This window comes from Carlito syrichta, unplaced genomic scaffold, assembly GCF_000164805.1.
Source record: "Carlito syrichta isolate Samal-C Ts95f unplaced genomic scaffold, Tarsius_syrichta-2.0.1 Scaffold123301, whole genome shotgun sequence".
Taxonomy (NCBI): Eukaryota; Metazoa; Chordata; class Mammalia; order Primates; family Tarsiidae; genus Carlito; species Carlito syrichta.
Window position 1 is genome coordinate 55,723 of NW_007067397.1, and position 27,396 is coordinate 83,118.

Here is a 27,396-nt window from a genome sequence, read left to right on the forward strand (position 1 = left end):
AGGGGACGGTAGAGAGAGGTCTCAGGAGTTTCCTAGCCCACTCCATTACTCACCAACCTCTATTAATCAAGTCTTAGCCTAACATTTATGCCTCGGTCTTCAATGATCTTGTGTCTCTGAAGCCTCCACATACCCCATGGCAGTCATGCATCTGCAGGAGAGACAGCACTCCTCAGCCTGGCCTCTGACACTGTCCTTTCTTTTTTTTTTTTGAGTTGGAGTCTCACTCTGTCGCCCAGACTGGAGTGCAGTGGCCCCTCCCGGCCACTGCAGCCTCGATCTGTTGGGCTCCGGTGATCCTTCCGCCTCAGCCTTCCAAGCAGTCGGAACTACAGGCGTGCGCTACCACGCCCGGCTAATTTTTGATTTATTGTAGAGATGAGGTCTCGCCGAGTTGTCCATGCGGGTCTTGAACCCGCGGGTTCAGGCAATCCACTCACCTCAGCCTCCCAAAGCACGGGATTACAGGCTGAGCCACCGAGCCCAGCGACATTGCGGTTTCTTTTCTTTCTTTTTTTTTTTTTTTTGAGTTGGAGTCTCAGTCTGCCATCTGGGTTGAAGTACAGTGGCATGCTCACAGCCACCACAGCCTCGACCTGCTAGGCTCAGGCAATCCTTCCACCTCAGCCTTCCAACTAGCTGGAACTACAGGTGTATGCTATCACACCCAGCTAATTTTTTTGATTTATTGTGGAGACAAAGTCTCGCCAAGTTGCCCAGGCTGGTCTCGAACCCCTGAGCTCAGGCAGTCTTCTCACCTCAGCCTCCCAAAGTGCTAGGATCACAGGCTTGAGCCACCATGCCCAGCACCGCCCTCTTCACTCAGAGGGCCAGTCATATCCTTTCTGAGAAGGCAACAGCCTTCGCCTGCTGTGTAGTTTCCTCTTTATGCAATATCTTTCCTCCTCTTACACATATACCACAGGGGTTAAGAACACAGGTTCTGGAACCAGATTGCCCTTGGCTTGAATCTGAGCTCCACCACTTCCTCTCTGTTTTCTCACCTGTAAATTGGGGTTAAAAGTATACTGCCACAAAGTCCCCGGCACTTAATAAAGTCATAACCCTTATGTAGGTCTCCCAAAAGGTTGTTTTTCGACCCTTAGTCTTTGATGCTGCTATTCTCCCATATTCTACCAGAAAAGTTCTCTCCTCTTTTTGCTTGACAAACTCCTAACCAGCACCTCTTTTGTGAAGCCTTCTCTAACAACATCTCTCTTGGTGGGGTGGGGGTGGGGGTCACTTGCTTCTTCTCAGGGTTCCTATTGTACCCTGTACTACCTTTATCATAGGAAATATTACGAGCTTGAGATGACATCTCTGTATCTCTGTGCTCCTCACTGGAGTGAGACCTTGTAGGTCTGATTCATTGTTTGGGTCCCAGTCACTAACAAAAGCACTGGGCAGGAATTTTAACTTTTTTTTTTTTTTAGTAGGAGTCTCACGCTGCCGCCCAGGCTGGAGTGCAGTGGTACACTCATGGCCGCCACAGCCTTGACCTGATAGGCTCAGATGATCTTTCCGCCTCAGTTTTCCAAGTAGCTAGAATCACAGGCGCACACTATCACGCCAGGCTAATTTTTTTTTTTTTTTTGAGTCAGAGTCTCATTCTGTGTTCAGGCTGGAATGCAGTGGCATGCTCATGGCCACCACAGCCTCGACCTGCTGGGCTCAGGTGATCCTTCCGCCTCAGCATTCCAAGTAGCTGGGACCACAGACACATGCCACCACACCCAGCTAATTTTTTGATTACTGTAGAGACGAGGTCTCACCAAGTTGCCCAGGCTGGTCTTGAACCCTTGGACTCAGGCAATCCTCTCACCTCTGATTCCCAAAGTGATGGGATTATAGGCGTGAGCCACCATGCCTTTTTTTTTTAAAGAGTGTCTCGGCCAGGCACAGTGGCTCACGCTTATAACCCCAACACTTGGGATACTGAGGCGGGAGGATTGCCTGAGACCAGGCAACATGGCAAAACCTTGTCTCTACAAAAAAATAAATAAAATCGAGCCACCTCCAAGCTGCTCGAGAGGTTGAAGAGAGAGGACTGCTTGAGCCTGCAGTGAACTATGATTATATGCTACTGTACTCCAATCTGGGTGACAGAGTGAAACCTCGACTTTAAAAAGTTGTGTGTGTGTGTGTGTGTGTGTGTGTGTGTTTTTAGAGATATGGTCTTGCTGCTTGGGCTGGTCTTGAACTCTTGGTCTCAAGCGATCCTCCCACCTCACCCTCCTAAAACACTGGGATTATAGGCTTGAGCCACTGTGCCCAGTCTAGAATTTCTTTTTCTTTTTGTGACAGGATCTTACTCTGTCGTCCAGGCTGGAGTGCAGTGGCATGCTCAATGTTACCGCAGCCTCAGCTTCCTGGGCTCAGGCGATTCTTCTGTGTCAGCCTTCTGAGTAGCTGGGAATACAGGCGTGTGCCACCGTGGCTGGTTAGTTTTTTGTATTTTTTGTAGAGATGGGGGTCTCACTGTGTTGCCCAGGCTGGTCTTGAACTCCTGAGCTCAAGTAATTCTCCCACCTTGGCCTCTCAAAGTGCTGGGATTACAGGTATGAGCCACTATGCTCAGCCCAGAATTACAACTTTTAAACTTCCCTCTATATAGGCCGGGCATGGCGGCTCACACATGTAATCCCAATATTTTGGGAGGCAAAGGCGAGAGGATTGCCTGAGTCCAGGAGTCCAAAACCAGCCTGGGCAACTTGGAGACCTTATCTCTACAATAAATCAAAAAATTAGCTGGGGGGGGGTGGTTTGCGCCTGTAGTACTTGGAAAGTTGAGACGGAAGGATTGCCTGAGCCCCAGTGGACTGAGGCTGTGATGACCATGACCATGCCACTGTACCATCCAGGCTGGGTGACAGAGTGACTCCAACTCAAAAAAATAAACAAACTTCCCTCTGTGTGCTCCATCTCCCCTTCTATTTATGTGGGTTCAACCCACCCAAGGCCCCTTTACACAGCAGGGGTTTAGAGTCCATTCAGCAAATGACTGTCCCTTTCCTGGCCTAGCAGCTAATATTGTAAATTCAATCCCTACCTTCTTTATCTCTTCTTCACCTCAGCTGTTAGTATCAGAGGACAGGTGGAGTTTGACTTACAGCCCTGCATACAAAGGTTGCTTGTATTAAGCTCTCAGAGGATGAGATTTTAGCCTGTTCATCATTTGAGGTTATTTCCAGTGCCCAGAACACTGCCTACCACATTTTGGCACTCAGTAGACTTTTCGTGACTAAATAATGCTCCCTCTGAAAGAGCCCCTGGGAATTTAATTGTGCATATTCCATTTCTGCCACACCAACTTCCCCATTAAGAACATTAAAACTGGCTGGGTCCAGTGGCTTAGCCTGTAATCCCAGCACTTTGGGAGGCCGAGGTGAGTGGATTGCCTGAGTCTGCAGGTTCGAGACCAGTCCCGGCAACTTGGCGAGACCTTGTCTCTACAGTAAAACAAAAATTAGCCAGGGATGGTAGTGTGCACCTGTAGTTCCAGCTACTTGGAAGGCTGAGGCGGAAGGACCGCTGAGGAACCCAGCAGGTCAATGCTGGGGTGGCCATGAGCATGCCACTGCATTCCAGCCTAGGCAAAAAAGTGAGACTTCAACTCAGAAAAAAAAGAAACTGTTAATTCAGCCGGGCTCAGAGGCTCAGCCTGTAATCCTGCGCTTTGGGAGGCCGAGGTGAGTGGATTGCCTGAGCCCGCAGGTTCGAGACCTGCCTGGGCAACTTGGTGAGACCTCATCTCTACAGTAAATTAAAAAATTAGTCGGGCGTGGTGGCGTGTGCCTGTAATTCCGGCTACTTGGAAGGCTGAGGTGGAAGGATCGCTGGAGCCCAGCAGGTCGAGGCTGCAGTGGCTGAGAGCGGCCACTGCAGTCCAGTCTGGGTGACAGAGTGAGACTCCAACTCAAAAAACAAACAAAAAAACTGTAAGCCAGATTCGGTGGCTCAGCCTGTAATCCCGCGCCTTTGGGAGGTTGAGGTGAGTGGATTGCCTGAGCCCGCGTGTTCGAGACCCACCTGGGCAACTTGGCAAGACCTTATCTCTACAATAAATCAAAAATTAGCTGGGTGTGGTAGCGCGTCTGTAGTTCCAGCTACTTGGAAGGCTGAGGCGGAAGGATCGCCGGAGCCCAGCAGGTCGAGGCTGCGGTGGCTGGGAGCGGCCACTGCACTCCAGTCTGGGCGGCGGAGTGAGACTCCAACTCAAAAAAAAAAACCAAAAAAAACACCTGTGAATTCCCAAAACACACAGTCCAGTATAGAGTTCTGCTTTCAGTTGGTGCCCAATAAATGCTCAAGTAAAAATGATTCTCTAAAAGCATAGGAACTAAACTTTTCTTACCTGCTATTCCAACCCCCTCACTAATTTTTGAGTTGCTAAGGCCCTGCATACAACAGCCATTCCATAAAAGATTTTGCTAGTAGTTCCATTTTTCCTAGTTTACAGCCCCACTCCCGTCAGAGAACTCCCCGGGGGTTAGGCCCAGTGCCTGCGACAAAGCCTGCACAAAGTAGGCACCCAACAAATGTCTATCTAGAAGGTGGCCCAGGAGACCCAAAATTTGCATTTTCCTCGTCTACATTCCCCTCTCCCAATCTTGGATTGTTAACTACTGGGGGAACGAGTGAAGGTTTTTCATACAGTGGATCAAAAAGTCCTTCCACGAATAAACCCACCAGGGGCCTGGAAGTTCAACTTTCCAGCTACACAACCCTTTTCTCCTACCAGACTTAGCTCGGCAGCCTGAGAGCTCCCTGCAGGGGGGCGCGCTCGAGGGTAGGGTGCGGCACTCTGCAGGAGCTCAACCAACGCTCCAGGGCACACAGGAAGGCGCGCACTCCTTCCATCCCTGGCCGCTCCCGCCCTAGCGCAGGCCCCAAGGCGCTTCGACCCCAGGTGGCCCTTCGTTTGTCCCTCTGCCCTCTCCATACGCCCAGCGCTCTCGTCCCCCGCCCACCCCGCGGCGCCCTCACCCGTTTCTCTTATCTCCTGCAGCCCCTGCCGCTCTTGACACAGACCCCCGGCTCCAGGCGTGCGGGACCCCTCACTATTCACACCTCCCATTGGGCGGCGCCCTTACCCATGACGACCAATCAGAGCCTGTAGCGCAGGGCACGCGACCTTGCGCCTGCGTGTTGTCGTCCAGGCGTGGCTCCGTGAGTTCTCCACGCACACATCTGCGCCCTTTGGGCGGGGCTGGGGGCGAGGAGAGGCGCCTGCGCAGTTTCACTGGGCCGCTCCTTTTTGATAGACGTCTGGAAGTTCATTTAGAAGTGGGCACCCTTGGAGAGCGTGAGCCCATGGAGTGGACTGAGTGGCGAGAGACCTTGACAGATGTCACCTCATAGCTGAAGGGATTGGATATCTCTGAGCACAGTTTTGGAGCCAGACATTTGGGGTACTTTTCTCCGGGCCTCAGTTTGACTGGTGTAAAGTGGGCTTGAGTCACATCCACCTCAAAGGTACTTGAGGGGAGCGGATGATATCACACACTGTATGTGTGTGTGTGTGTGTGTGTGTGTGTGTGTGTGTAATATCACCCAATCACCTTATGTAGAAGCGCTCGGCACAGGGCCTGATACATTGTGGATGCCCACTGTAACCCATCTAACAAGGATATCATCCTTCACAATTTGTAAAATTGCTTTCCAATCCCTCCCACTCTGTGTTTGATTTTTTGTTGTTGTTGAGTCGGAGTCTCACTCTGTCGCCCAGGCTGGAGTGCAGTGGCACACTCACGGCCACCACAGCCTTGACCTGCTGGGCTCAGGTGATCCTTCCGCCTCAGCCTTCTAGGTATCTGGAACTACAGGTGTGCGCCACCACGCCTGGCTAATTTTTTTTATTTATTTTAGAGACGAGGTCTCGCCAAATTGCCCAGGCTGGTCTTGAACCCCTGGACTCAGACAATCCTGTCACTTCAGCCTCCCAATTCAGCCTCCCAAAGTGTTGGGATTACAGGCGTGAGCCACCGCACCTGGCTTGTGTTTGATTTAATGATAGCCACTTACCAGGTGCCCACTGTGTGTCCGGCCCAGGACTATGCTTCCGTAGATGACGGTTGCTATACGTTTCACAGGTGGGGAACTGAGGTCCGAAGAAGGCAAGGAAGTCTTCTGAGGTCATTGATGCAGGCCAAGCAGAGCCAGTACTGGGCCAGTGCCAGACAGGACCCAGGTCTCCCGCCTCCCACGGGACACAATTCAGGGGTGGGAACTGGTCCGTGGAGGAACCTGTCTTGAGCACGTGTAGGCCTGACCTTGAGTCACCTAAGTGGGGGGCGGGGCAGCCGTCACACCCAAGGCGAGGGAACGCGCAGACACCGCAGCCTCAATGCTCTTCCCGACTGACCCGCTCTAGTTGGTGCAGGTTAGGGCGGGGTATCTGAGCAGCTCCGTGATCCAGGAGTGCAGAGATTGGAAGGACTGTTCTGGCCCTGGGTTGGGATGTCTGTGATGTGCGGTCGTGATAGACGCCATCGGGATGGAGGGATCTACTGCGATTTGAAAGGAGGTATTGGTCTTGAACATGAGATGAGGGAATCCTGGTTTCGATCAGGGAGGGAACTTATAGATGGGGGGCTTCCGATTGGGATCCTGAGATAGAAAGTTAAGATGTAGGTTCCCGATTGCTACTAGAAGTGAGAGACAATCTAATGGAGGAGTGCGCAAGTCTCCATCATAAGAGGCCTAGGCGCTACTGGGACCTGAAAATGTCGTGACTGTCGTCCTTTATCACAGGCAAGTGGGGGCAGTGGTAATATGGCCGTCTAGGTGGTGATCAAGAGGGGGTTGTAGTTTCAACAGGTCGTGACGTGGGGCTACATGGACCCGGTATCTTAAGTCATGGTCAGGAAGTAGGAGGTGGAAGCCGGGTACCAGATCTAGTGCCAGATGCAGCGCCACAGTCACCCTGCGCATGCGCATCACTGACAAGCCTGATGCTTGGGTTGGGGCGGGTCAGGCGGCCCGGGAAGGGAGGGGCTTGAAGGCCTCATTCTGCGCTTGCGCTTAAGGGGCGTGGCGGTCGCACCTGCGCGAGTTGGGAGGAGGAGGGGCGAGGTGACGCAGGCGTAATAATAGAGAAGGTGCCAGAAAGATCCAAAACAAGTGGCTGCGGCCGTCGCCCAGGAGTCGTCGGACGCCGGAATCCGGTGAGGATCCCGAGAGACCTAATGGCGGCTGGTGGCTGGTAGACGGAACCAACTGGGCGCTGGGGTGAGGGTGGGACCGCTCTCCCCAAGCGAGGGGTCGGATTCGGACGGTGCCACCTGTGTGGAGCAGAGGGCTGCCTTGGTCGATCCTACTTGTAGGGGGCAAAGGGTCACTTTCGGGTGGTACCAGTTGGGTGGAGCCATGGGGCGAATCGGATGATACTAGTGGACGGAGCCAAGGGACACGTCCTGCTTGTACTACCCAGACTCAAAGAGCAGTTGGCAGGGGGCCCCGGGTTGGGGCCCCGAGGCTCGCTTGGGCCGAATCACTTGGTCGGGTCCGGAGGCTAGTTCGGAACGTACCACTTGGGGAGGGGCGTTCAGGCCTAGCAGGCCCGGCCGGTCGGAGGACGAGCTGGGTTTGGCGTCTCGACCTGTTACTAGGGGACCTCGAGCGATACTATCCGTTGGGGGGTGGGGGAAACTGAGTCGGTTCGGGTGTGGGAGTGGCCCTCGGGGGCGCGACTGGGCGGGAGAGGTGCACTGGCCGTGTGCCGTTCCGGCTCCCGCGTCGCTGACCACTGTCCCCTCCCTGCTGTATGGGTTCTAGGCCCTGGTTCTGAGTTCGTGCCGCCTCTCTTCCCCCGGGAATGGCGCTGTCTGGGTCGACCCCGGCCCCGTGCTGGGAGGAGGATGAGTGTCTGGACTACTATGGGATGCTGTCGCTTCACCGTATGTTCGAGGTGGTGGGCGGGCAACTGACCGAGTGTGAGTTGGAGCTCCTGGCTTTCCTGCTGGACGAGGCTCCTGGCGCCGCCGGCGGCCTGGCCCGAGCTCGCAGCGGCCTGGAGCTGCTCTTGGAGCTGGAGCGCCGCGGGCAGTGCGACGAGAGCAACCTGCGGTTGCTGGGGCAACTCCTGCGCGTGCTGTCCCGTCATGACCTGCTGCAACATCTGGCGCGCAAGCGGCGCCGGCCAGGTATGGTTGAATGGGCGGTGTCTGACTTCCGGTGAAGAGAGGGCCTGGCCCCTCAGACCGCCTGTGTCCCCCATTCCACTCCCTCCTCTTCCCAGAGTATCAATAAGAAACACAAGCGGGAGGAGGCATGCCTTTGGGAGGGGTGAGCTTATGGAATTGGCCTCATCGTTAATGATTAGTGCTTGTTTTGTTCCAGACACAGCTGTAGGCCCTTCATACTGTCTCCTTATGTTGTCCCGGTAATCCCATGAGGAAGTGTTGTTACTGTCTCCACTGTATAGGGAACATAATAGTTTCAGAGAAGTTAAGCAGCTTGCCCACCTACAAGGACTGAACCTTGTATGCCAGACATTTACCCACAAAGTGATGGGGCTGACAAGATAGTTTGTTCCACGAAACTTATGTTTAGTGGGTCAGGCAAAACAAACAACTAACTTGTTTTTAGATATGTTCATAGGAAAACTAAAAGTAATGGAGAGAGTAGGGAGGGCAGCAAAATGAAGGGAGGCTGCCTTAGATTGGATAACTAGTGAAGACCTTTCTAAGAAGATGACATTTGAACTGGGGCTGCACTGCCAGCCATGCATAGATCCAGGGGAGAAAATTCCAGGCAGCATTCAAGGCCTGAGGTGTGAATGAGCTTGGCATCATCAGAGGCCAGTGTGGCAGGAGCAGAGTGGACCCAAGCAATGGCAGAGAGGTAGGCAAGAAGCCACATCACAAAGGGACTTACAGATAACATAGCAAGAAAGTGTGGAAGCCAAGATTCCAAGCTAGCTTGCTTGTCTCCAAAGTTAATCTTTGTGAAGGAAGTGCTCCTGGAGGCTGGCAGTGAGGAGCTGGGAGAATTTCAGGCTGCCAGGAGCTCTGTACATGCATAGGCTTGTTGAGCCCTTGGCTGGGTTATTAGAAGTACAGTGACTAGTTTGGGGAGGGAGGATTATGGGCTTCTCTGGCCTAGAGGAAGCCCCATGAGAATTGGCTAACCAGGGGGACAACTCTAGGGAAGGACTGACAATGGTTCTGGAAAAATATGTCTGAGAGTCAGGATCTAGAAGAGAAGATTTAGAGAGCCTGCAGAGAGGTCTGCTTATTCCTTGGGACTTCAGGGAGAGCTGGGGGCAATTGATGTGGGGAGCATGGGGCCATTGCAGAGATCCTGACCATGACTTCCTACCTAGTAACCTAATAACACTGACAGTTTTATCTGCTGTCAACATTAGTCAGGTGGCCTTGAGAGGTAATGAATCTTCTGTCTCAGGAGGCATCTGAGCCACCTCTAGGCAGAAAGTATTTGAGGAGTGGGTGTTTGGGCATTCTTCTAGGTGAGGGATTTGGGAGCAGGAGGCTAAATGCTTCTTCCTTTTCCTCTCGTCCTCCAGTGTCTCCAGAACGCTATAGCTATGGCACCTCCAGCTCTTCAAAGAGAACAGAGGGCAGCTGCCGTCGCCGTCGGCAGTCAAGCAGTTCTTCAAATTCTCAGCAGGGTCAGTGGGAGACAGGTGAGCCCAGCAGGGTGGCATGATGGCAGTGTCCCCCTCTTCTTTCTGAACCTGGATGAACTTCCTGCATCTTCAGCCATCAGAGAAGGGGCCTGAGCAGTCATTGTGTGGTGTGTTTTCATTGCTACAGAAGCACTGTTCTGAAGCAACATAGAAATGTTGCACACGGTTTCATATTTCATTTAAATGACATCACTTTGTGGGTATCATTCTGCACCTGGCTGTCTTTGCCAGACATGTTTCTGAGATTTATTCATGTTCAGTACTTCTGATTGGTTTCTTTTAATTGCCATACCCTAATTTTTTCAGTCTCTCCCCACAAGTTGTTTTTGTTTATTTGTTTTTTGAGTTGGAGTCTCACTCTGTCGTCCAGGCTGGAGTGCAGTGGCACACTCAACGGCCACCGCAGCCTCATCCTGCTGGGCTCAGGTGATCCTTCCATCTCAGCCTTCCAAGTAGCTGGAACTACAGGCATGCACCACCAGGCCCAGCTGATTTTTCTTGATTTATTGTAGAGATGAGCTCTTGCCAAGTTGCCTAGGCTGGTCTTGAACCTGTGGGCTCAGGTAGTCCTCTCATCTTAGCCTCCCAAAGTGGTGGGATTATAGGTGTGAGCCACTAGGCCAGGCCCCCACTAGTATTTTTTTTTTTTGAAAACAGGATTTATTGAGAGGATAGGAAAGTTCCCACAGTGGAAGGGGACCCGAGGGGGTTGCCCAGTTTTTTAATTACATAAAATTTCAAACAGAAAAGTTGAAAGTTTAGTACAGTGACTATCTTCTACTTAGATTAACTAAACATTTTGCCACTTTTACTTGGTGTGTATGTGTATATGTAATTCTGGGTTTTTTGTTGAAATGTTTGGAAGTAAAAGATATCAGGATACTTTATTCCTAAATTAGGGGTCTATAGAGGATAAGGATATTCTCTTATGTCACTTTTAAGACCATTATCATACCTAAGAAAATAGACACTAATTCTCTGATATCCTAATGCTTCATTTTTGAATATCCCCAAGATTGTCTCTACATTCAGAATCCATTCATAGAGTTGTTATGTATTCAGTTGCTATGACTCCTTAATTTTTTTTTTTTTTTTTGAGTTGGAGTCTCACTCTGTCGCCCAGACTGGAGTGCAGTGGCCACTCCCGGCCACCACAGCCTTGACCTGCTGGGCTCCGATGATCCTTTCACCTCAGCCTTCCAAGTAGCTGGAACTACAGGCGTGTGCTACCATGCCCGGCTAATTTTTTGATTTATTGTAGAGATGAGGTCTCACCAAGTTGCCCAGGTGGATCTTGAACCCGCGGGCTCAGGCAATCCACTCACCTCGGACTCCCAAAGCGCAGGATTACAGGCTGAGCCACTGAGCCCAGCCGACTTCTTAATTTCTTACCATAGAACAGAAATGCTTCCACCACCCCGTACCTTTTTCTTTTTTCCCATGACATTCACTTATTACTCTACCATGCCAGTTGTTTTGTAGAATGCCCTGTATAATTTTCTCCTGATGGAGTCATTTAATCTGTCTCTCCTTCTATATTTCCTGTTAAGTGGGAATTCTGTCTGCAGACTTGGTAGATTCTGATTACACATTTTGGTTGATGCTTTCTATTTCCTATTGGAGCACATCACAAGGCACATAAGGTCTGGTTTTCCCTCAGTGAGTGGGAAAGTTTGATCACTTTGTTGGGGTGATGTCTGCCATGTTTAACCATTGTAAAGGGACTTTTAGTTCCCATTACAGTTAGTAAACAATCTATGGGATGATACCTTGGCACATCCTGTTCCCCAATTGGCATTCACTCAGTGAGTTTAGCATTTGTTGGTGAGCCCTGCCTGAACCAATTATCACACTGATGTTTGCAAGATGGTGATTTTCTAATTATTTTCTCTCTATCTCTGTTAGCTGGAATTCTTTCAAGAGCTGCTACCCCACACCTTATTAAGTATGACTGTAGACTCAAACATTATTGTTTGTTTATTTACTTTGTTATACTCAATTAGTCATTCTTCCTAAGCTTCAAATTGGTTAGCATCTGTGTCTTTTTTTTTTTTTTTTTTTTTTTTTGAATTGGAGTCTCACTCTGTCACCCAAACTGGAGTGCAGTGGCCACTCCCAGCCACTGCAGCCTCGACCTGCTGGGCTCCGGCAATCCTTCCGCCTCAGCCTTCAAAGTAGCTGGAACTACAGGTGTGGGCTACCATGCCCGGCTAGTTTTTGATTTATTGTAGAGATGAGGTCTCATCAGGTTGCCCAGGCGGGTCTCGAACCCGCGGGCTCGGGCAATCCACTCACCTTGGCCTCCCAAAGTGCTGGGATTACAGGCTGAGCCACTGAGCCTGGCCATCTGTGTCTTTCTGTTGTGTCTCCATCATTCTTTGCTTGCTCCCTGCTCTGTGGCATAGCAAGATGACCTGGGCTCAATTTGAACTTTCCTTTTCCCAACCCTAGAATCAGCAGTTTTTCAAGAGGGCCATGCTCTGCTGTTTGGAGACTAAGAGCTGGTTGCTGAGTGTGTGTATCATTTTTAGGCCCTTTCAGTGGACAGAACTAGAGATGTTTTAAAAAGTTTCTGTTTGTATTTTTAATTTAACATTACAAAGACTTTTTTACACTGAAAGTTTTGGCTTCTAATAACATTGAGATGTAGATTTGTTGGCTTTATTTTACAATTATAAAATAGTGGCCAGGTGAGGTGGCTCACTCCTGTATTGCAGAGCTTTGGGAGACTGAGCCTGGAGGATCACTTGAGGCCAAGAGTTCAAGACCAGCCTGGGCAACATAGTGAGACTCTCTCTCTACAAAAAATTTTTTTAAAATTAGCCTGTAGTTCCAGCTACTGAGGAGGGAGGATTACTTGAGCCTAGGAGTTCAAGAGTTCAAGGCTGCACAGAGCTATGATTGCATCACTGTATTCCAGCCTAGGGGACAGATCGAAACCTTGTCTCAGGAAAAAAACACAAACACACACACATGCACATGTATGTAATAAAACAACAAAGTTAATACCACAACTGACTGTACCCACTGAATGAAACATAAGATTTATTTGTTGTTCTTTGTATACTCTGAGCATATCCCACTGAGCGTTTATAGTCAGGATGTTTTTCCAAGTTACTAGAAATAATTCTTTTCTCTGAATATTTATGTTACCAATTGTATATAGAGTTAGATTCATTTGTTTCTATTGTGTTAAATTTTACGACTTTTTTTTTTAACTTTTTTGCGTAAAACAGTTACATGACTCAAAAGTCAAAAATAAAGTATGAAGAAAGGTGTTCTTAGACATGTCATTTCTACCATTGCCGCCAACCCTTAAGTAGACAGGTAATCAATTTCATTCATTCGTTTCTTTTTTTTGGAGTCTTACTCTGTTGCCCTGGTTGGAGTGTAGTGGGACAATGATGGTTTGCCACAGCCTTGACCTCCTGGGTTCAGGCGATCCTACCTCAGCTTCCCAAGTAGCTGGGACTACAAGCATGTGCCACTGTGCTCAGCTATTTTTTTTTTTGAGTCGGAGTCTCACTCTGTCGCCCAGACTGGAGAGCAATGTCATGCTCACGGCCACTGCAGCCTCAATTTGCTGGGCTCAGGTGATCCTTCTGCCTCAGCCTTCCAAGTAGCTGGAACCACAGGCATGCACCACCACACCTGGCTAATTTTTTGATTTATTATAGAGATGAGGTCTCATCAGTTTCCCCAGACTGGTCTAGAACCCTAGGTCTCAGGCAGTCCTCTTGCCTCCGCCTCCCAAAGTGCTGGGATTACAGGCATGAGCCACCACGCCTGGCATCCAGCTAATTTTTTTTTTTTTGAGTTGGAGTCTCAGTCTGTCACTCAGACTGGAGTGCAGTGGCATGCTCACAGCCACCGTAGCCTCAACCTGCTAGGTTCAGGTAATCCTTCCACCTTAGCCTTCTAAGTAGCTGGAACTACAGGCATGCACCACCATGCTGGGCTAACTTTTTGATTTATTGTGGAGTTGAGGTTTCACCAAGTTGCCCAGGCTAGTCTCAAATCTGTGGGCTTAAGCAGTCCTCTCACCTCAGTCTCCTAAAGTGCTGGAATTATAGGCATGAGCCACCACACCTGACCCAGCTTATTTATTTATTTATTTATTTATTTATTTATTTAGAGTTGGAGTCTCACTCCGTCACCCAGACTGGAGTGCAGTGGCTGCTCCCAACCACCGCAGCCTTAACCTGCTGGGCTCCCGTGATCCTTCCACTCAGCCTTCCAAGTAGCCGAAACTACGGGCATGTGCTACCACGCCCGGCTAATTTTTGATTTATTGTAGAGATGAGGTCTTGCCAAGTTGCCCAGGTGGGTCTCGAACCCGCGGGCTCAGGCAATCCACTCACCTCATCCTCCCAAAGCACTGGGATTACAGGCTGAGCCACCGAGCCCGGCTCCAGCTAATTTTTAAAAACAATTTTTGTAGAGATGAGGTCTTGCTATGTTGCCCAGACTCGTCTTGAAATCCTGGGCTCAAGCTATCCTCTTGTCTTGGCTTTCCAAAATGCTGAGATTACAGGCATGAGCCATTGTGCCCAGCAGTTTCATTCATTTCTAATTTGTTCTTCCAATGTTTCATCTTATATATACATATATATTTTTATTTCCCCTCCTTCCTTATGCAAAGTGTAGCACACTGCAGTTTCCTATTTTGTACTTTGCTTTATTTCTCTAAACTGTCCGTCCTGGAAACTACTCTGTATTCCCGTTTCTTTTTGCCAGACACTTATATTGTTTTCATGGTTATAAATAATGCCTCAGTAGCATTGTCATGCTTGAATGTGCAGGGATTTCTTTAGGGTCAAAGGTGGACTGGATCTACTGAATGGTGGGGTATGCTCATTCATCTGCCTTCTCATTGATGCTAGGTGGCACTCCTCATCTACTGAGGCAGATAGGCAGAAGGGCTCACTCAAGGGTTTAGCACCTAGCCCACCTCAGGCTCTTCCCTGGGCACCCACCCTGGCATTCCAATTGCCATCCTGTCCCATCTTTCTCTCCTCAGGCTCACCCCCCACCAAGCGGCAGCGGCGGAGTCGGGGCCGACCCAGTGGTGGTGCCAGACGGCGGCGGAGAGGGGGCCCAGCCAGCCCCCAGCAGCAGCAGGAGCCGGCCAGGCCTGTCTCAGAAGGCAAAGTGACCTGTGGTAGGTGTCTGTGGGCCTTAGCATGCATGTATAGTGCCCAAGGCAGGCTGTCGAGTCAGAGGATGGGAAAAATGGGTATTTGTCTAGCATATGACACACCTGGCAGATAGGCAGTAGCTCTCATTCACCCATTCAGCACAGGGTAATTCTTGTCTTTTCTGTTGCTATCTTGTCTACATCCTGCCTGTGGTTGAAGGATCAAATCATGCGCCACCTCCTTCAGTAAGCCTTACCTGACAACCTCCTGCCCCAATTGTTTATTTAGCAAACATCTGCAAGGGCTTACTTATTCAACATGCATTTCTTGTGCAGTGGTAGAATATTCCAGGAATAAAAAAACAAGGACCCTGGGTCAGGCTTCCTGATTCACATCTTAGCCTTGGCATATAAATCAGCTGCCTGACCCTGGGCAGGTGACTGAACCTCTCTGCCTCAGGTCCACCCTCTAAAATGAGGCTAATGATGGCATCTCCTAACTTGAATTGTTAGGAGAAAAAACGAGTTAACTCACGTAGTGCACTTGGAACAGGGCCTGGAGTTTGGATTTTATTCCATGAGTCAAGTGGTATCCAAGGATATTAAGCAGGGGAATGACATGATCTGATATCTCTTTTTCAAGGAACTCTGACCCCATCTGGAATACCAGCAAGTAAGTGAGTCAGGGTTTGTAAAGTGTTTAGAACAGTTTAGGACAGCTGGTCAGCTAGTATATATTCTGTTAGGTGCATGTTAAGTAGATTAAATTATGTGGAAGCAGGAAAATGAGTGAAGAGGCCATGAAGTCCAACAAAAAGGAGGGGGTGGGCTGGGCTCGGTGGCTCAGCCTGTAATCCCGCGCTTTAGGAGGCCGAAGTGAGTGGATTGCCCGAGTCTGCGGGTTTAAGACTCACATGGGCAACTTGGTGAAACCTCATCTCTACAATAAAAATAAAAGAATTAGCCGGGCGTGGTAATGTGCACCTGTAGTTCCAGTTACTTGGAAGGCTGAGGCGGAAGGATCGCCGGAGCCCAGCAGGTCGAGGCTGCGGTGGCTGGGAGTGGCCACTGCACTCCAGTCTGGGTGACAGAGTGAGACTCCAACTAAAAAAAAAAAAAAAAGGAGTGGGCAGAGGTCTGGCCTTGGGTAGTTGCATTGGAGAGGATGAGAAGGGGTGACTGAGGAAATCAGGATTTTGATATAGAGCTGACTCTAGACTGGTTTGGTTGGGTGGGTTGGGGGCTCTGCTATGGAGATTGATGCTCAGACCTCACCTTTGAGCAATCCTACCAGGTCCTGTGGGAGAATACAGCTAAGGGCACCTTTGCCATCCCTGGTCCTCTCTTCTCTGAGTTGTGCATGTTTGGGGATGCAAAAGGGATCAGATATGGTCTCTGTACTTTCAGAGCTTCCAGGCTGCAGGGGAGTCAGATGAGAGAAGTAGCAGCCAGACTGGTGTGACAGGTGCCAGAGGTAGTGTGAGCACAGGGGATCTGGGGTGTGCAGGGAACTCTCTGGCAAGCCCCAGTTTTGCTGTGGAGGTGCCACCTCCAGAACAAGCCTGAGGAAGCTGGAAGAAGAACTGGGAGGGGTGTTCCTGGCAGAGTGACCCATATATGCAGTGTCCAAAGTAGGACATGGTCAAGGGTGAGTCTGTTGGGAGCAGAGGCTTTGTGTGTGGGAGCATGGGGGAGATGAGGCTGGTAGGGACCTTGAATGTTTGAACTTTATTGCAGGGCCGGGGGTTCATTTGTTAATTTTTTTCATGTTGTATTAATGAGCATTACTCTATGCCAGGCACCGTTTCAGGTGTTAATTTGGAATTAGACCAGGTATCTGGGCCTGGTGGCTCAAGCCTGTAATCCCAGCACTTTGGGAGACTGAGGCAGGAGGATTGCTTGAACCCCAGGAGTTGGAGACCAGCCTGGGCAACATGGCAAAACGTTGTCTCTACAAAAAAATAAAATTAGCTGGGTGTGATAGTGCACACCTACTTCCAGCTACCTGAGAGGCTAAGGCGGAAGGATTGCGTGAACCCAGAAGTTTGAGACTGCCGTGAGCTGTGATCATGTCACTGCACTTCAGCCTGGGTGGCAGACTCAAAAAAAAAAGAATTGGACAAGGTGAAGAAAGTCCCTGGCCGCAAGGAATTTATGTTATGGTGGGCAGGACAGATCCCTCTCAAACATATCCTATAAAGGCAGCTAGCAATGAGTGCTCTAAAGTAACACAGTGAGAGAAGGAGACAGAGCTATGCACTCTGTCGAACCTGGACTAGCACCTTGTGCAGGGCCTGAGACTGCATGATGGAATGGGAGGAGGAAGCTGTGAGGCCACCTCAGGGGAGCAGAGGGAGCTGTTGCAGGTGCACAAGGAGGAAGGGTTCAGCTCGGGCCAGTATGGAAGCTGGTCAGAACTGAGAAGGTGCTGGTGAGATGCTGTATCTATGGGGTAAAGTACAAGCAGGAAGATGGGAGCAGCTTTGTGTCCTGGTTTCCAGGAGACCTAGGCCTGCAGGTGCTTCCTCTGCAGAGCTTTCTCCAGCCACCAAGCATACGCACCTGCCCCTGCTAGTGCCCATCATGGCCCTCCAGGCAGTGGGCTTCGCACTCACTTTATGGAAGAGGCTGCGGATACCCGTGCTGGGTGCATCAGGAAGAAGAGGCTGAAAGAGCCAGCTATGGGTCTTTAGACAGCTGCTGGCTTGAGGGGTGGCTGCCTGGTGATGACTCCTGAGTCAGGCAGTAATTCCCAGAGCCAACAGGCTGGCTGGGCCGGTGAGGGAGTCACTGCCTAAGGAAGAAAGGGAGCAGGCCAAGGGAGGCTTCAGGTCTCTTCCCTGAGGTCAGAAGGTTGTAAACCAGGGTGTGGCCGGATTTTGATGGGAGATGGGTAAGCAGGTCTGACTGCTGACTCACTAGGCAGGGTGGGGCAGTGAGGCTCTCCCCATCTAGGCCCCTGTTTAACCCTCTGAAAAATGGGGATAACTTACCTTTAGTGAGGCCAAATGCCAGAGGTGGAAGGAGACCCTCCTGATCTGATTAAAGAAGAGGCCTGCCGTTCTTGCCGCCTCCTTACCTGTGACACCTGGGGGGGTTAACCCCCAGTCAGCTGCCCACCACTAGAACTAGACTGAACTCCCGAGTGTGAGGAAAGGGAACTTGAGGATCCTGGGCTTGGACACAGGATATTTGTTTCCATGTCCCTCTCAGGTTCTGTACTGGGCATGTTTCTTGCTTGACCTTGAATTCCCAAGGCCGCTGTTGAGGTAAGGGTAACTTCTCCTATTGTGCAAAGGAGGAAGCAGGCTGAGGGAAAGGCAGTCACAAGTCTGAGTGGCAGGGGTAGAGCTAGGCTGAAACTTGGGCTTGCTCATCTGTTTATTCAGTATGTATTTATAGAATGCTTACTACATGCTAGGCACAACAGGGATGGGAAGTTCCTTCCCTCATTGAGCTTGTGTTCTGGTGAAAGGAAAAAGCCAAGAGACAGATTTCATGTGTTTTGGGTGGGTGTTCTCAGTGGAGGGGACAGCAGGAGCAGAGACCTGAGTGGGAATGTGCCAGTTGTCAGGGCTGGTGAGGAAGCTGACGAGGCAGGAGTACAGAGGAGTTAGGGGAGACTGCTAGGAGGTGAGGGCAGGAGAGGGAACCAGAGCATATTTTGCTGAGCATAGTAAGCTATGTGCCTGGACTGTAGTTGTTTTTTTTTTTGAGTTGGAGTCTCACTCTGTCACCCAGGCTGGAGTGCAGTGGCATCCTCATGGCCACCACAGCCTCGACCTGCTGGGCTCCAGCGATCCTTCTGCCTCAGCCTTCCAAGTAGCCGGAACTACAGGTGCGCACTACCACGCCCGGCTAATTTCTTTTTTGATTTATTGTAGAGATGAGGTCTCGCCAGGTTGCCCAGGCGGGTCTTGAACCCACAGGCTCAGGCAATCTACTCACCTCAGCCTCCCAAAGCACTGGGATTACAGGCTGAGCCACCAAGCCCGGCCCCTGCAACTCTTCTATGAAAAATATAATGTTAACCAGGTTGTGGTAGTTCACACCTGCAATTCCAGCACTTTGGGAAGCAGGAGGATCACTCAAGCCCAGGAGTTTGAGACCACCCAAGGCAACATAGCGAGACTTTGTCTCTACAAAAAAAATTTTGTTTAATTAGCATGGTGTGGAATGCGTGCCTGCAGGCCCAGCTATTCAAGAGGCTGAGGTGGGAGGATCACTTGAGACCAGGAGTTGGAGGCGGCAGTGAGCCATAATCATGCCACTGCACTCCAGTCTGGGTGACAGAGTGAGACACTGGCTCAAAAAAAAAAAAAAAACTTTCATAGCAGATACACTAGCATAGTGAGTCCCCAGGTCCCTATTGCCAAGTTTCAGCAGTTGTCAACTTGTGGCTGATCTTCTCAGTATCTTCAGGAATTTTGGAGTTAATTCTGGTTGCCCTGTTTCGTCTGTAGATGTTCCACTATATATCTCTAAAAGATATATAGTTCTTTAAGATGCCACAACAAAATAATTAATAACATCTTAGTATCAGATATATAATCAACGCTCCACTTTCCAGTGGTCTTATAAATACAGACTCTCCTAAGTCTCTCCTGATCTCTGGGTTTCCCCCGCCATCTCTTTTTTCCTCTTGCACTGTATTTGTTGAAAGCAGTTATCCTGTAACATTTCCCAAAGACTGAATTTTGCTGGTTACATCCTGCAGTAGGGTTGATTTAATGTATTCTGTTTATATTTCCTGAAAATTGGTAGTTGGGTCTGGAGAGGCCTGATCAGATTCTGGTTTAGTGTTTTGTTTTTTCAAGCTCACTTCTGAGGGGTGTTGGGGTCTTCCACTAGGAAGTAGTTAGTGGCTGCTTATCTTCCTCTGGAGTTGTAGGTAGCTTCTCCTCATTTCCTCAGTTCATTACTTCAGTGGAAGTTGGAGGACTTTACCTTTGACACAATGATTCTGGCTTCATTGTGGGGAAGAGACAGGTGAGGCAGGCTTGGAGGCAGGATGCTGGTGGGGTTCCACCATTGTGCAGAGGAGTAGAGTGCTGGTCCTGGTATGGTAGCAGGGGTGGGACTGGGGTGGTGGAGAGAGGGATCCCTGAAGCACCAGGCTCGCGAGTGTGAGCGCGTTCTCTCACTTGCTCTCTTGCTCTTGAGCTCTCTCTCTCTCTCTCTCTCTCTATATATATATATATATATATATCCTGGAAATTTCCCCCCAGCCATGAGAATACAGGTCCCCAAGCCCACCCAGTTTGGAACTCTTGGAGGTAAAGTCTGAGTGAGGTTCATCTCTGGGCTCCCAGACACACCCAGCCCAGGATCTGTTCCCTCAAGCCACACCCTAGTTCCCCACTGGAAAGCCCCTCCCATTTCCCTCTGTGTCCCATCTCCCCCAGCAGAGTGACTGATGGGTATGAGCTGGGGTGGGAGACAAGAGGATGTCAGGGCCCACTGGAGTGCATGAAGATGTAGCGGCCCCTCCCTCCCACAGGGAACATTTCCTCACAGCTGTCAAAGTGGTAAATTCAACCAACCCCCAGCCAAAGGCACACAGGTGCTGGGTGCTCTTCTGGTCTCACCCCCTCACTGCCACACCTGGACCAGTTCATCTACTCCTCTTCATGCCTACTGCCCCTATCCTGGTCAGCTTGTGGCCCTTCCATGTCTCTTGCCCTGGCCCTATTCCTGCCAACATACCATTACCACAGAGCAGCTGGAGTTGTCTCCAATTTGAGAGGTCCTGTCCTCCCTGCGTGCCAGGCACTAACCTCAACTCTTTCCTTGCATTCAGCCACGAATCCTCACAGCAGCCCTGCACGAGCAGGTGCTGGAGGGAACCTAAGGAGGCCACTGAGGTGCCAAGGGATATGGTCCCCTCCAGTGGCCCCAGAACCTTGGGGGTCTGCTGCCGAGACCAGATTTCCTGACCTGGCTGCCATTTCTCCCTCGTGCCCTTCTCCACCACCTTCCAGCCACACTGGCCTCTCGGTCTGTGAATACCCCAAGTTCTTGACTTTCACAAATACTCGTCTCTTCTGGGAGTACCACTCTTCCCTTATCTTCTGTTTTCCTTTCTAAACTAACTTGTCGTCCTTCATGTTTCACCTCAGATGTCATTTCCGAGAGGTCCTCTCTAATGCTTTCAGTCTAAATTATAACTCACCCTGCATAATTTTCTCTCCCAGCACTCAGGATGTCTTTTTGCTTTTTTGAGTTGGAGTCTCACTCTGTCACCCAGACTGGAGTGAAGTGGCCACTCCCAGCCACCGCAGCATCGACCTGCTGGGCTCCGGCGATCCTTCTGCCTCAGCCTTTCAAGTAGCCGGAATTACAGGCATGCACTACCACGCCCGGCTGATTTTTTTGATTTATTGTAGAGCTGAGGTCTTGCCAAGTTGCCCAGGCAGGTCTCGAACCCGTGGGCTCAGGCAGTTCACTCACCTCGGCCTCCCAAAGCGCAGGATTGCTGGCTGAGCCACCGAGCCCGGCCTCAGGATGTCTTTTAATTATGTATTGATGTATGTGGTGTGTGAGAGGTAGCAAACTGGATAGGGGAGTTAGGAGCTTGGACTCTGGGACCAGGCACCTTAGGGAGAATTCCAGTTCTGTCACTTCCTGCCTGTGTGTGTGGCCTTAGGCAGGTGACTTGACCTGTATACCTCAGTTTCCCTATCTGCAAGGGATAATAACAGCATCACCACCTAAGGTTGTGGGGATGATCAAAAGGGTCAACAGATGTGACATATTTGGTACTGTGCCAACTGTAGTAAATACTATAAAAGCGTCATCTGTTGTTATTCTTATGAGAGGCAAAGCACCTGATTCAGGGCCAGGGCTGAAACAGAGGCTCAGAGAATGTTCCTCTTCTCCTCTTGCCCTGGTGGAGCCTCCCTGGCCTTTCCCTCTATGTACCATGATCATGTTTTCCAGATCAGAGGTTGGACTGGAATCTGATGAAGTATTTTCTCATCTGTAAATGGGAGTAATGGCCGAGGGTGGTCACTTATGCCTGTAATTCCAGTACTTTGGGAGGTGGAGGCAAGAGGATTGCCTGAGTTCAGGGGTTGAAGACTAGCCTGAGCAACTTGGTAAGACCTTGTCTCTACAGCAAATCAAAAAATTAGCTGGGCATAGTGGTGCGCAACTGTAGTTCTCGCTACTTGGAAGGCTGAGGTGGAAGGATCGCCTGAGCCCAGCAGGCCGAGGCTGTGGTGGCCGTGAGTGTGCCACTTCATTCCAGCCTGGGTGACAGAGTGAGACTCCTCAAAAAACCCCAAACAAAACAGGAATAATGAAAATGCTTTGAGGATTAGGTTGGCTGAGATATGAAAGACCTTGAGTTGGGCCTGGCACTCAGGGAGTGCTCCCTAACTGTGGGTTACGTGTCTCCCTGCCCACTTGTGACAGGGTCTTCATGTCACCCTTACACATCTGGTACTCATTAAATGTCTGTTGATTGAAAGATTGAGTGGAATCACATGTGAGTCTGCCTTGGCTTAGTCCTCCACCCACCCCTGGTGTGTGGAGGACTGAGGTCTGTGGGTGAATAGATAATTTATACCACACGTCCAGTATTGATCTGCACCTGGGAGAAGGGTGAATTGGGAGAGGATTCAACTAGGTGGGATGTGGGGTCCTGTGAACTGAACCTTGGTGGGTATGTTGGGTAGCGGGGGTGGATAAGTCATTTTGTGAGTAAGGCTTATGTTGGGAGCATTTTATTGTGATTGGAGGGCACAGTATGGGAGGATGTAGCAGGGATTGGAGGAATTAATAGAGGAGGTTGGCTCACGGACCTGCGCAGGAGAGGTGAAGGCCTGTGTTGGGGCTTTGGGGGTAGAGAGGTGGGTGTCGAAATCATAGTTCCTGTTTCTGGATAACTTCTGTGGCATAGGCCCTGAGTCAAGCATTTTATGAGTTGCATCATTTAATCTGCATGACCCCACCATGCAGCAGGGATCTCTTGTTTGTCTGTTTTTCAGATGGGGAAACTGAGGCTCAGAGAGGTGAGGTCACATGCCCAAGGCTCACACAGCTAGAGAGTGGCAGAGCTGGGACTCACCTCAAGGTCTGTGGGACTCTGCTGCCTGGCCCTGCCTCTGCTGCTGACCAACCCTGTGTGGCCTTGGACAGGGGCTGCTGCTCCCAGCCCCTTGCTCTCCCATGTCGATTGAGGGCATGACTAGACACAGGAGTCAAAGATGTAGGCCTGAAGGGCTTATCTGATCCTTAGGATGGAGGAAGCTGGGCCCGAATGGTGTGGGAGGGCCTGGGGGCAGAGGCTGGGCAGACTTCCCTGGACCTGGAGTGGAAGGATGGGGTTCCCCTCAAGCCAGAAAGAGGAAGGGGTTAGGGTGGGAGGAGGAAGTGGGTGGGGCTGAGAAGTAGTGTGGGGGAGCAGAAGACCTGCCTTCTACTTTCTGTCCTGTGGCTGACAAGGTCTGTGAAAGGTGAAGGGAGCCCACAGAATGAGGCATCTCCCAGAGCTTTGGTTTCCTCATTTGTCAATGGGGTGAAGGTGGACCCTGCCCCACAGGACTGATTCTGCTGAATCTCCATGGATCAAGCACTTGGCACATAGAGCAGTTGGCAGCTGCCAGCCATTCTGGAAGCATCCATTGGGCACCATGCATAATGCTAACTTCTTCTTTCTTCCTTTCTTTCTTTTTTTTTTTTGAGTCTGAGTCTCACTCTGTTGCCCAGGCTAGAGTGCAGTGGCACGCTCATGGCCACTACATCCTTGACCTGCTGGGCTTAGGTGATCCTTCTGCCTCAGCCTTCCAAGTAGCTTGAACCACAGGCACACGCTACCATGCCTGACTAATTTTTTGATTTATTGTAGAGATAAGGTCTTGCCAAGTTGCTCAGGCTGGTATCAAACCCTGAGCTCAAGCAGTCCTCTTGCCTCTGCCTCCCAAAGTGCTGGAATTATAGGTGTGAGCCACTGTGCCCAGTTAGCATCTTTCTTTCTATCCATTGCTGTCTTTAAAAAAATTTTTTTAAATTAAGGGCTAGACAAAGCTAATTGTCTAGAGGCTGCTGAGAAGCTCAGAGCTGCTATCTTTTTACTCTTCTTAATGGCTTTTTGCAGCCAGGATTGTTCCTGGTTAAGGTAAGAGGAACCTGTGCTCAGAGAGGTCATTACTTGTCCCAGGTCACAGTCCCTGAATGTTCCTGGGTTGGAATCAGCTCTGTGTATTTAGAAACCTGCCCTCTGGGACATGGGAGGTTAAATGACCTCTGTCGAGCATTACTGCTACCTGGTTGTGTGACTTTGAGCAAGTCACTTCACTTCTCTTGACGACCATTTCCTCATCTGTAAAATGGAGGTGGTAATAGGGCCTGCCTCATAGGGTTGTTTGTGGTTCAAGTGAGTTCATGTGATTCAAGCACCTGGAGTAGTGCCTGACAGAGCTGTAAGTGTTGGCCTCTGTTATTTCCAGTTTGTAGCTGATCTTCAAGTCAGCCTTGCTGGGTATGTAGAGAGGTGTTACTGTTACTAGCCCCGTGACACAGGTGGGAATTTAGAAATCCCAGAGGAGGGACAGTTTGATCAAGATCGCGTTTACAGGGATAGCCTCAGAAGTCCTATGTCTTGTCTCCTGTGCAGAGCTGCAGTCTCATTTGGACAGATATGGGTAGAGTTGTGACAGAAATACAACTCAGACTGGCTTAAGTGAAAAAGGGAGTTGATTGTAGCTGAAATTCCAGGCACTTGTGATCCTGAGCTCACATGATGAATTCAGGAATCTTTTTCTCTCTGTTGTTGACCCTGGGTAGGTTTCTTTTTCTCTTGGTGGTACAGCGGCCCCCAGCAGCTCTGAGCTTCCAGCCCATCATCTCAGCAGCCTCTGTGGAAAGAGAGCACTTGATTCCTAGTAGAGGCAGCACAGGTCCAGCCCCAAATCTCTTGGTCAGGACCCTGCACCTCCTTGGTGCTTGCTTTGGTGGTTGGGAGGGATGGGGATGTGGTTGGCCCCACATGAATCTCATTGTTTGGGGGCAGGGTGTGAGGTTGTTGTTAAAATGCAAGTCCTTGAGTTCATGCATTAGTACTTTCTTTTTTTTTTCGAGTTGGAGTCTCACTCTGTCACCCAGACTGGAGTGCAGTGGCCACTCCCAGTCACTTCAGCCTCGACCCGCTGGGCTCCGGCGATCCTTCCGCCTCAGCCTTCCAAGTAGCTGGAACTAACAGGCGCATGCTACCACACCCGGCTAATTTTTTGATTTATTGTAGAGATGAGGTCTCATCAAGTTGCCCAGGCGGGTCCCGAACCCACGGGCTCAGGCAGTCCACTCACCTCAGCCTCCCAAAGCGCTGGGATTACAGGCTGAGCCACCGAGCCTGGCAGTACTTTCACAAATATATATTGAGCACCTACTGTGTGGCAGTTATACATGTGAATAAAACAAACAAAAATCCCGTCCTTCAGGGAGCTCCCATGGGGGGAGACAGATGATAATCATGATCATAGCCCATAGAGTAGGTTAGCAGGTGGTAAGTGCTTTGGGCAAAAACAGAGTAGGGTATGGGGACCTGGGCATGCTGTGGGAGAGGGTGTGGGCAGGTGGGTGCAGCTGTGAATAGGTTGGCCTGGGTGGGCCTGTTGGCAAGGTGACTCTTGAGCGAAGACCTAAAGAAAGTGAAGGAGCAAATACTATAGAGATGTGGGGAAAGGCAGGGTGGAGGTGGTGTTTGCCTAGCTGGGGGAGCCGCGAGGAGGTGGTGAGGCTGGAGAGGACTCGAGGTTAGGAGGTAACCACAAGGAACTATGGAGGCTGTGTCAGGACTTCATCACACTTGGGTGAGGCCACCGGAAGGGGGCAGAGGGCGGAGCCTACGGGAAGAGGCAGGAGGGAGGAAGGGTGATGGTCCCCTGAGCTGTATGTTAATTGATGGCCCCTCCCTGACAAGTCTCTCCTTTCTCTGCAGACATCCGGCTTCGGGTTAGAGCAGAGTACTGCGAACATGGGCCAGCCTTGGAGCAGGGCGTGGCATCCCGGCGGCCCCAGGCACTGGCGCGGCAGCTGGACGTGTTTGGACAGGCCACTGCTGTGCTGCGCTCAAGGGACCTGGGCTCCGTGGTGTGTGACATCAAGTTCTCAGAGCTCTCCTATCTGGACGCCTTCTGGGGTGACTACCTGAGTGGTGCCCTCCTGCAGGCCCTGCGGGGCGTGTTCCTGACTGAGGCCCTACGTGAGGCCGTGGGCCGGGAGGCTGTCCGCCTGCTGGTCAGTGTGGATGAGGCTGACTATGAAGCTGGCCGGCGCCGCCTGTTGCTGATGGAAGAGGAGGAGGGACGGCGCCCAACGGAGGCCTCTTGATCCTGGATCTAGCAGGACTGACCCCCACCTCCAAGTCTCTGGGCCATCTTCTTCCCTGGAGGATGACCATCTCTGCCCCTAGAGGACTGTTACTCTAGCAGCTGAAGACTGCAACAGGACCAGGACAGCAGGCCCCTTAACAGCTCCTCCCACAGGATGTGGGCTCTGAGGCCTAGACCACTTCCAGCTGAGTTTCCTTCCCAAACTGCCCCCACCCCCAGGTGTGTTCCCTTAGCTTCAAGAGACCAGGGGTTTAGGCCCATATCCCCAAAGGGAGGGAGGCATACACATTCACCCAAAGCCCCTGCACATCATGTCTCAACTTGGGCTGTCTGCACGCACATGAGTGGGCACACAAACTCACTCATGCTCACATACTACCCCTTCTGAAATCTTCCTGGGCCCCTGCCCTAGCCTGCTCCACATATTTCTTTGGCCTAAGGGCTTCTCTCTCAGGATCTCTAGTTTGATTACCCCCAACCTGGGCATCAGCCACACCAGTGGGCACCAGAGCTGGGCTGCACATGGGGCATGCTTACCTTGCCCACATTCCTAGCCAGCCAGGGCCCTGCCCAGCTTCCACACACAGACTTAACTCTTATCACCTTTCCTCTGTTCCCTGGAGCTGGACATAGACTTGTACTTGGACCCTCATCTGGAGCATCACACGTGGGTGTTGTGGCAACATCAGACCATGACCTACTGTTGCCCTTGGGGCCAGGACCAGAAATTAACCGCCTTCTTGGAAAGGGAAGGCAACGGCTTAGGGGCTGATGGGAAAGACCTTTTTACAAATGGCACCAATAAAACTGCACTGGAAAGGGCATAGGTGGGTGTCAGACTCTTGACTCTTTTTAATCTTTATTTTTGAATTATCTTGTTTTTAGAGGGTAAGCTATTGCTATGTTGCTCAACCTGGTCTCTCAAGCAGTCCTTCCACCTTAGCCCCCTGAGCTGCTAGGGCTACAGGCACAATCCATGAAGCCCAGCTTTGGTGGGCTGGGAGGAGGAGTGTTCCTAGCCCAGTGTTAGGGGCTAGAGGGTGGGCAGGATGCTGTATTATCTGCTAGCTGATACCCCATGCTTTCCCCACTCTCTGGACCTGTTTCCTCAACTGTGAAGGAAGAGAATACAGTACTGTCATGGAGTCATAAATGCTTCCAATCCTGTTCTTACATACTTCATTCCTGTATGTCCTTGGGGGGGGGTCCCCAGGATTTTTAACTAGTTCTGTGAGGTGATCAGCCACTCCCAAGGATGATGGAGCCCCAAGGCT

General features: G+C 50.7%; 1 protein-coding gene across 2 annotated transcripts; it reads left to right on the plus strand.

Moving 5' to 3' along the window:
* The first annotated feature begins 7,776 nt into the window (after window positions 1-7,776).
* DEDD2 (death effector domain containing 2) lies at window positions 7,777-26,946 on the plus strand. Of its 2 annotated transcripts, none has more exons than XM_008048270.1 (4): window positions 7,777-8,144; window positions 9,527-9,646; window positions 14,670-14,810; window positions 25,729-26,946. In XM_008048270.1, the coding sequence occupies exons 1-4, from the start codon at window positions 7,817-7,819 to the stop codon at window positions 26,118-26,120; spliced, it is 981 nt and encodes a 326-aa protein (XP_008046461.1). In that variant the 5' UTR covers window positions 7,777-7,816; the 3' UTR covers window positions 26,121-26,946. The 2 variants fall into 2 exon arrangements, with proteins under 2 accessions (XP_008046461.1, XP_008046462.1); XM_008048271.2 differs by having other exon boundaries at window positions 7,779-8,144; window positions 9,527-9,631.
* Window positions 26,947-27,396: the final 450 nt, after the last annotated feature.